Here is a 10,465-nt window from a genome sequence, read left to right on the forward strand (position 1 = left end):
AATAATTAAAAAATGTTTATGAATATGTGTAAATAAATTACGCACAGTTGAATAGACTTGCTAATTCATATTACAATCAAATAAAATAATTGTAGTGTATAAAAAAATATAAAGAATATTTTAATGCAGAAAACAAATTTTTTTTATATTGTGATTTTTAGTATATATGTTTAAGTTTTAAGTTTATTGGTTTTTTTTAAGTACTCAGATTTGTATTTTATTTCATTTATTTGAATTATTCTTTTATTAGAAAGTTTTGCATATAAAATATTAAAGCACAAATTTTAATTTGTATTTTAGTTCTCTGATAAATCAAAATTTGCTTTAAACTTCAAATAAATATTGGCATTTTAATATATAGTAATTAAATTGAAGTCTAAAAGCATTTTAAAATTATTGTTAGTTGTATAAATGATCGATTATTTTAATATAAATTATTTTTCATAGCATTTTTATTATTATTTTAATATTAAATATTTTCATAGCATTCAGCTAGTATATTTTAAGTTTGAAAGAGTAAGGGCCAAACGTTTTTATAAATCAAATATGCTACATTTGTTTTGTTGTAGAGCATTAGACATTTTTGCAATTTCAAGTTGAAATCGTAAGGCCACAAAACTTCATTGCAACTTAAAAACTAAGGCACTGATTGCTCAAGTACACACACACACACATATGCATACATACATAGTCAAGTTGCATACGAATTTTGTCGAAAAGTTTTGTCATTAACGTTCGTTGTCAGTCAGTCAGTTAGTCAGTCAGTCAGCCAGCCAGCCAGCCAATCTGTCCGTCTCGTTCACACAGTCTGTTATTTTATGTTTTCCCCACTAGTTTTAGGGCAATGTGAATATGCAAAAATGACAGCCAGCCAGCTACAAATGGCGTTCACACAGACAGACACACACACAGACAAACGAAATAATGTTATTACAACAACAATAAAATTAAAACTTGTCTGTGCTTGAGAAGAACTGAGTGCGCGCTAGAGTGAGATAGCAAAACGCCAAGCTGCAATTAATTTCATTTAGTTTTTTGCCACACGCCATTTTGTTTGTGGCGCCGCCCCCGCTCAGTCGCTCATGCTTTTAGTTTTCTTCTCTCTGCACTATGTGCAATGTGAGTTGACTAAATGGGAAAAGTTTGAAGTTGTGGAAGGCACAAAAGTCCTGGACAAGACAAATGAAAACGAGCAACAAAAGGCTCGAGCCCAGGACCAGGCCCAGGCCCAGTTCGTTACCATAGCCACTCGAACAACTCAAAGCAGAATATTGCATTTCATTCTCGCTCTAATTTCAATTTCTGATTCGCACATTCTATGACTTTGATGCATTTGCTCATATGCAAAATATACCTGGAAAATGCAATATCCAATTTAATAACTTGCAAGTGCTTCTTCGATGGACTAAATCAAATTGTATTGTGACACAAATTGTAAATTAACATTAATATTAAAAAATGAAAATTTAGTAATTATATTCAGATTTCATATGATTTTCTTTAATGCTGAATAAATAAATTTGTTTTATGAGAATGCGCAATTTATTTACGTAAATGTTATTCAAAGCTTGCAATAAAATAAATATATATTTGTATTAATATTTTACACTAGAGTTTTTATATTGGATTGATTAAAGTTAGTAATATATTTTATAAGAATTATTGAAAGCATAGTGCATTTTTAAGTTTAATATTTAGCAACAAACTTAAATATTTAATGGAGAAGAATAATAAAAAATTGTATAGCAAGTCAGCATTTTTTTTATTTATATCGTTATGTTATATTATTATGAGTTATGAGATTATGTGTTAAGTACTAGAATGTTTTCCACCAAACTTATACACACTTTAGTTTAATTTATTAAAGCAGAAGAATATTTTACAAAAATCTTATACAAAACATTACTTTAATTTTAAATATAAATAGTTTTATAAATGTGAATCGTGTTATTAAAATAACTTTGCACAAATATTTTTCAAAGACTTGCGCTTAACTTAAGAGCAAAATATTTGACAAAAATCTTTTGACTTGGTAAACTTTAAATTGATCAATTTTAAGAAAAATGGTTTTTGGAATATTGAATTGGTTCATTGAGTAGAATAATTATTTACAAATCTAAACGTTTAACTTAAGAGTAGAATATTTTGACAGCAATCTTTTGTATAGGTAAACTTTAAATTTGTTGCAATTAAATTCACTTTGTGCAGCTTTTACGATTCTGTATAGAGTGAAGTGTAAACTTAACTTGCAGATTCGTGGCAGATTTTCTAACTGCATTTAATTTTTTTTTTGTTGCTTGCGTTGTTGCCGAATAATTTGAAAGTGCAGCAAACTTTTTGCTTAGCACATAAAACGGCGCTTGAAAGTTTATTGTTCTTTGGGCGCGAGGTGGAGTTGGAGGTGGCAGCGAGTTTTGGCCTGCGGAGTTTTATGGTCGGTGGGAAATTAACACGCTTTTATGCTCTTTTCTCTTGCCCGTTTTACAGATGTGCCGGACATTGTGTGCCAGGACTATGCAGTGCCCGTGCCTCACATGCAGCAGCTGTTGCCGCCGCCGCCGAATGCCGCTGGCACAGCTACGGGCCGCAGCTCACTCAATGCGGCATCCATTGTGGCAGCAGCAGCAGGAGCGTCAGTTACGGGCACACAGACGGGCGTGCCACCAGTGCCACCGCCGCCGGAGAAATATTACGCAGCCACACCAATTTGCAGCAAAACAGTGGCAGTCGGTCCGGCTGGCTCCCAAAGCAGCGGCTCGTTGAGTTTAAGCTCCTCGAATACAGCGGCGACCACGCCCACGCCAACGGGAGGCAAACCGCATCATTACAATTTGGATATGAGCGCTAATTTCGCCGACATCAACGAGGAGCAGGCCAATTGCCAAGTGCAGGAGTTTCCCCGCCAATCTCTCGTCATTGTGGAGAAACTCGGAACCGGCGTATTTGGCGAACTGCATTTGTGCGAAACAAATGTGCTGAAGTAAGTAGCCCAACAAACCAACAACACACACCCACACACACGCACACATCAGCTAGCTGCAGTTGTTACGTCCATTGCATTTCCATTTCCCAAATATGCTGCTGCAAAATTCGCGGCGCAGCCCAAAATGAGCTGCATTAACCTGACTTTGCCTTTGCCTACTTAACTGCACGCTTTGTTGATCTCTCTCTCTCTTTGAACGCCGTGTGATTTGCTATGCCAAGTGCGCTTGCTTTAGAGCTACAGTCAAGGCTCAATAAAGCGCACTAAAGCTTAAACTGCAACGAAGTTTGTGGATTTTAAACGAACTTTTTTTCCGCAGTCGTTCCAAAGCAAATAGCAAACATTGCATTAAATATTTAGCAGCTTACCAACACTGTGCATTCTATTATTTGTTTATTAAATATTTAACAACACTGTTTTTTTAAATATTTATTAATTATGTGCACTGATTTTCAAGTAAATTGCAGCTTAACAAAAATGTTTATCACATTTTTGAATTTATTTAATTAATATTTAATTATTAAATATTTAGCAGTTTACAAAGACACTGTATTTTAACATTTTACGATTAGGAACAATAATGATTGAATTTTTATTATTATATTTAACACTGTAGTCTAATATTTGATAATTATATACACTTAGTAGTATTAAATGTTTAGAAGTTTACCAACACTTAGAGAGCCACTGTATATTTTATTATTACAGACACAGAACATTTTATTTAACAGTTAACCAACACTGTAATTTATTATTTAACAATAATATGACACAGATTATTAAATATTTAGCAGTTTACCAACACTTAGAGAGACATTGCTTAGAATTTTTATTAACTATAAACTTATTAAATCTTTAATAACATTTTTAAGCAACACTAAGTATTTTAATACCAAATACAAAATAATATACAGTGTTGGTTATTGATTTGCTGAGTATTTGCAATAATTGCTGAAAATAGTATTAAAAACAATTAAAAGCAATTGAATTATTGCAGCAAAAACAAAAATATAAACAGAAAAAATTATTTAAGGCTTAGCCACAGTCTAAGCCGCAAGACATAAATAAATGCTTACAACAAAAGCATAAATCGACGTAATTCGACAAAATAGCATAAATCCAATCAATAATAAAAGTAAATAAATTTGTTTTCTTTTGAGCTTAAGCTCAGTTGCTCGCTCTCGCTCACTGCAAATGCACAATGTGGTTTATATTTTAAAATAGCTTACGAATGAAAATAAATATAAAATTGGTTGAGGCTTGTCGTTGGTATTGACAGCTTAAATGGAAAATCAAAAATTCGTCTAACAATAGTTGACAATGACTAAAACCCAATACATTAAACACACACACACAACACAAAACCAAATAAAGCAAATGTGTGGACATCAAACCGTTTAGTGAAAAGGCAAAAGCAAGTGTAACCGATAGAGAGAGACCAAACTAACCACCAACGGCAAGGAATTTGCGTTTGCAGGTGCTGTTGCTGTTACGTTGCAGCTACTGCAGGTTGCGTTTTGCGCATATAAGCACGGATCTCGGTAACAACACAAAAAGCCAGCGCCACAAAACTTTATCAAATTCCATTAGAAAACTTAACCAAAAAAGCAACACACATGAACAGTGAATCATCACACGCCCAACAGCTAACAGCCAGTTCGAAGGCAGTCGGCACTGTGGCAGACACACGACGACTGAACAAGCTAAGCGAGCGTATGAGCGAATGAGATAGCGCTCATTGTAGTTGTTGCAGTTACCTTTGATTTCATTTTTGCTATTTAATTGAAGCTTTTTATTGCACATAATATATGAGAGCACAGGTCGCTGATGGGCGTGGCCCCAGACATTGGCAGTAAAAATGTTTTAATTTGCTGCAGTCCACATGGCGTATGCGTAACTCGTGTGTCTGCCTCTCTCAATGTTTGATTTTCAACTTGTGCCTTGTCTATTATAATTTTCATCTGTGGTCTATGGACAATAAAGTCCATCTGTTGTCTGATAACTGTCTATCCAGCTGTCTATTAATATTTTATCAGTCTGCCACGCCCCGTTACCGCATTGCCCAACTCGCTCAGACTTTGTGCACTTGAAGTTTTAGCACACACACAAGCAATCCACATTTCACTTGTATGTGTGTTAATTATTTTGCATACAGCTGCCTGGACAGCTTCTACTGCAGGAAGGCAACTGCTGCTGCTGCTGCTGCTTTTTCTGACACTGCAGTGCAATATTACGTATACGTAATACGTTCTGTGGCTTTCTAACCGCAAAACTATTAAAGCAAGCAGGCAAATCGAATTGTTACCGATTGTTACATATCAGAGTTGTCAGCTAGCCCAGCCACCCAGCCAGCCAGCCCAGCATATTGTGCTGCATGCTTTCCACCCCCCTCTCTCTCTCACCCTCTCTCTTACTGTTCTGCATATTGTGTAGCCTGAGCACTAATTGATTTTTGCCAAGCAATTGTCATGGGGACATATGGAAAATTAGAAATTGTCGTTTGATATATTGCGTTAGGCCAAGTGGCGCGGCGTAGCTGCGGGACTTGATATGTGAAAAGGTTTAGATTGCCTTACAAATCTAAAAAAAAAAAACAATAAAATTGCATTAAATTTCCAAAAACGTGGTACTGTAACATATTAATATCTTAACTTTCACGAAAAGCTTAAAAACAAATAAATAATATAAAAGTATTTAAAAGAAAAAAAATTTTCCTTGCTTTAAAATATTATTTATAATATTTTATTGACAGGCAGTGTTGAAAAACGATTTTGCTTATGTTGCAAGCTTAGCTGAATACAATAATATTCTGTAGTCTATTAACATTTAAATCATTCCGCACTAACTTGTTAATAATAATAATACAATCAATTTATCTTCACTACATAAATCAAAACTAAAAACAGAAAACACAAAAAATGATATATAATAAAAGAAATAAACAAAACAAATTAATAAATATTTAAACAGTTAGTATTAAAAGCTTAGAAATATTTGGTTTATTCTTATGGCAAAATTAATTTATTTTTTTTTAATAATATCAACTGATATTTAAAAAATTATATAATTAATAATATTGATTTATGACAAGTAAATATATTAATTATTTTATTAATTGCAGCGCCACCTTAGTCGCCGTGGCAACTCTACGCCCTGGGGCTGGCGATCATCTGCGCAAGGAATTCCGCGCTAAGGCCAAGCAGCTGGCACGCCTCAATGATCCGAATGTGGCGCGTTTGGTGGGCGCCTGTCTGCGCGACGAGCCAATTTGCATTGTTCAGGACTATTCGAATTGTCTGGGCGACTTGAATCAATTTCTGCAGGAGCATGTGGCCGAAACGAGCGGATTGCTGGCTAATAAGAGTTTGAGGTAAGTTTAGAGAGCGAGAGAGATAGAGAGTTGTTGCAACATAGACTAATGTGATGTCTCTTTGCGTTGCTTTTTACGTGCGTTTTTTTATCACGCTTCCTGTACCGACGCCATTTGCCGACGCTACACTTCCGGTCTCGTGTTCAATGATTACGCCGATCCATCCACCGAAAACAAACCAACCACCAACAACATGCGCAAACGGATGTAAAAACTTCGTTAACTTTACTGTTGCTATTCTCCCCTTGCCACACGCGAAAACTTTTCAAATTCTCATTTGACGTTCGTATCCTTCGCCCGGCATCCGCTGTTGCTGCTGCTGCTACTCGCTTTCCAGCTATGGCTGCTTAGTCTACATTGCCACACAAATTGCATCGGGCATGAAGCATTTGGAGCAAATGAATTTCGTACATCGGGATCTGGCAACAAGGTAAGTACTTGAGATAAGAACAACGCTGTCTGTCCTGCGTCTTCCGTCTGCATGCGGCCCAATAAAAGTCAAACTAAAAAATGCAAATGCTGTTCAAGTCAAGCAAGCTCAACCAAGTGCAAGGAAGCGGTGCCAAAAATATAAAAAAAAACTCCCCACAAACTTATTTTGCAACTTGCTAACTAGACTGACAGTTGAAAATTGGAAAAGGTGTTGCCGCTAAACTTTAAATTGCAGCACTTGAGCTAAGATTAAAAAAATAAGTAGCATAAATAATGCCGGATGCGCAAAATTTAAGTCAAAAATAATGCAAAAGAAAACATTTTAAGCTACAACTTTAATGCTACAAAATTACGAATTAATTTGTATTTTAATATATTTGTATTAATATTAGAAATTCAGATAAATCATTTTTTAGCTTCAGTACTTTGTAATAAAAATTGATAACAAATTTTTAATTTATTAGGCTTTGTTTATAAATTATTCTTATAAATAAATTTTCTAAATTGCAATTTTTATTTTTATTTATGCTTTTTGTAATTTAAATATTACAACATAATTCCTCCTTTACACACTTTCAAAAAGATTTTTGCAAATGATATTGTTCAAAATTATTTAAAGAATATAAATTTTAATTAAAAGTTATTTGTTGATTTTATACGCACCCTGCAATTTAATTCTTATTTTAACAATAGTTAAAAATGATTTATTTCAAACTACTTTTGCATCAAATACAATGCAGCATATAAAAATATAATATCCTAGAGTTATTATTCACAATTCTTTTTTACTCTTCATAACGCTCATTCGCAATCCCTGGTATGCATAAACGCTTGGTGTGCAAAATTTCTGTAACAAGCTCAAGTTACTTTAATTCTGCTGCCACTCAAACATGATGTAAACCAATAATATCATATTATTGCCAGGCAGAGAGAAAAAAGCTGATGAAGTTATAAATAAAATGGTAATTCAATATATGACGACGCTGCTGCTGCTGCTAGTGCTACCTCTGCCTCTGTTGTCTGCATAAAACGTAATCAATTAAAATTAATTTGCTAATGAAAATGTCAACAAGCGCTGACAACAATGGCAACGCTTGAGAATCCTCTTTTATGTGTTTTTTTTTTCTCATATAGAAACTGTTGTTAGGTAGTCCGAGCTTGGTGTGTCTTGTTGTCGTCATAACAAATCAATAGACTTTGTTGTTGCGCTGGTTGGGGGACCAGCAATATCTAGCAAATGGCAATAGGAATTTTTGCCATTTTTTTCGGGGCACACGCAATTGTTAAGCCGAAGCATTCAGTCACGTCGCCATAAATAAATAAATGACTTCCATTGCATAACAATGCAATCCAATAACAATAAAAAATGAAGCACAGGTGCACAGCATAACATTTGACAGCAATTGGCCAACATGTCGTATGCTTTACTTTTTATATTGCACAACAGCTGCCACTTTCATTGTTCAAATCAAATGCGAGCTTTATATTTAGCTAAAGAGTAAAATGTTTATAAGTTTTGTTACTAATTTATACATAGCCCTAACATCATTTGTCATATTTGCTGTTAGAATTAGCATTGATTTAAATAAGACTTCAGCTACATTTGCTTTGGCAAACATACGAGCTGAGTTTAGTGTACATAAACACAAAGTACATACTGTGGCTTGTATTTTTGTCTTTGTTTGATTTGAGTGCAGAGACAGAGACAGACAGCGTGACAGCAGTAAATATTAGTTGCAAAGAACAACTGATGCGACTATGAGATACACTTTAATTCATTGCATTAATATTTATTTATATAAAAGTATTTTAAACTAAACAAAATGCATCACATACTTATGTAAAATTCATTTGTGTTTTTATCTGTTTAAAAAAATAAATAAAAACAATTGTCAGATGTGCGCGGCAGGCACACACACACACACTAACACATGCTCATACAAATTCATTTATTAGCACATACACTCGTAACATTTCATAACGACGGCGACAACTGAGAAAACATTTTGTTCACATATTTGATTTGATTTATACATCAACTGCTATTTAATATATAAATTAATTTTCTTATAGTTATTATGTATAATCGACTGTATATACACTTCACTGCAGTTTTATATAATTCAGAACTTAAAATATTTTTTATTTAAATATGAATTAAGACTAACATTCTTCATACCCGACTCACGGAAAATAAGAAACAAATTTCCGTAATCCTAACTACAGCTGAAAATTCTTTTTAATATGCTCAAACTACAAATCAAAATGCCATATTTAAACGGCAGTGATTTAAACTACCTTAAGGGTCATTGGACCTATGTCTATGCCTAAAAACTGAAAACTCTGAAGCATTTTTGCCTGCAAAAGCTTCACTACCCATTGTAAGCTTAGTTAAAATTTCACAACAATTTTAGCCGCCAGCCCGCACAACTGTAAAGTAGTTTTGGCCACAAGCCAAATTTGCACAAATTTGCTAACCCAGCCAAACACCCAGCCCACCCACTGAGGCTGAGAGCAAGTTGTCACAGCATTGGGCAAGCCGGACGACCGGCCACTATTTAAAATTTTATACTTAACTAATGTATTGCTGGTTGGGATTTTGCTGGGAGCTCTGGGCAAGCAGCTGAGCTGACGTATGCACAAAACATCGAGAGCAAAGTGTATATACATATATATATCTAGTTACAGTTAAAGTTTGCAATAGTATTTGATTTGATGTAGAGAGACAAACTGAACTGCATCATCTCACAGATGTGTTTGGTCAACAGTAAGCTGAATTGTCTTTTGTAGATTTGTTTTGGCAGTTACTTTACGCCCAGTTTGGCATTTGCCACGTAGGAAATGAGTTTATTGCTGGCTGTAAATATTGTAAAATGTTTTACAGCAGCAGCAACAGCAGCAATAACAAATGAAAATTAAGGCCGAAGCTTTTCTATTTTTGTTGTTGGTAAAATGTTAAAATCCTCTCAGCTTTTGTGGCTTGTTGTCGGTCTGGCCGCAGTTGCAATGTATCACATTTTCCATATACGAGAGTTTAGTTTTATTTCTGCTTGGGCGAAATTCGAATTTGTACTTTGGTGCTGGTGTGGCGTATTTTATAATTTATATGCCTTTTGCCTAACGTAGACCGCAAGTCGACTGTCAAATATTTTTCTCAACTGTCGACAGTTGGATTGTCGGCCAATCAAACTGAGTTGCAGTCTAGAATTAAATTTTAAAATGTTTGCGGAGGCTTGAAATTTTTTTGAATTTAATTAAAATTTTATAAAAATTATTTGATATTATTTTGATCAACTCTAATCCATAAAATGAAGGTAGTTTAAACTTATTGCTTCAGTTAATAATTTAATTTTAAATATATTTATGAGGCTTTAGATTTATAAATCTATGAGCATAAATCCTCAATATGTAATGTGGAATTTAATTAAAATTATTCGACATATTTAAGTTAGTTTAATTTACTTTTTCATTCAGTCAATAGCGGTTTATTTTATTGCATCTTTAGTTAAATTTTAAGTATTTTTGCAAAGGTTTGTTTAATCTATGAGCATAAGTCCTCAATATACAAATGTGGAATTTAATTAAAATAATTTGACATATTTGATAAACTCCTCCAAAGCATAAAATAAAGTTAGCAAATTTTGCTTCGGTCAGCTTTAACTTATTGCAGCTTGAATTAA

The 10,465-nt window shown here is 34.0% G+C and overlaps 1 protein-coding gene across 1 annotated transcript in view; it reads left to right on the forward strand.

Annotated features, from left to right (window-relative positions):
- The window catches only part of LOC117134642 (discoidin domain-containing receptor 2), an 87,119-nt gene extending 80,696 nt beyond the window's left edge, over nt 1–6,423 (forward strand). Inside the window, exons 12-13 of the mRNA XM_033294867.1 lie at nt 2,488–2,980; nt 6,105–6,423. Coding sequence (XP_033150758.1) covers nt 2,488–2,980; nt 6,105–6,357 — 746 coding nt within the window. The 3' untranslated portion in view covers nt 6,358–6,423. The remainder of the gene's footprint in view (nt 1–2,487; nt 2,981–6,104) is intronic.
- The last annotated feature ends 4,042 nt before the right edge of the window (nt 6,424–10,465 follow it).

This window comes from Drosophila busckii, unplaced genomic scaffold, assembly GCF_011750605.1.
Source record: "Drosophila busckii strain San Diego stock center, stock number 13000-0081.31 unplaced genomic scaffold, ASM1175060v1 hic_scaffold_57, whole genome shotgun sequence".
Taxonomy (NCBI): Eukaryota; Metazoa; Arthropoda; class Insecta; order Diptera; family Drosophilidae; genus Drosophila; species Drosophila busckii.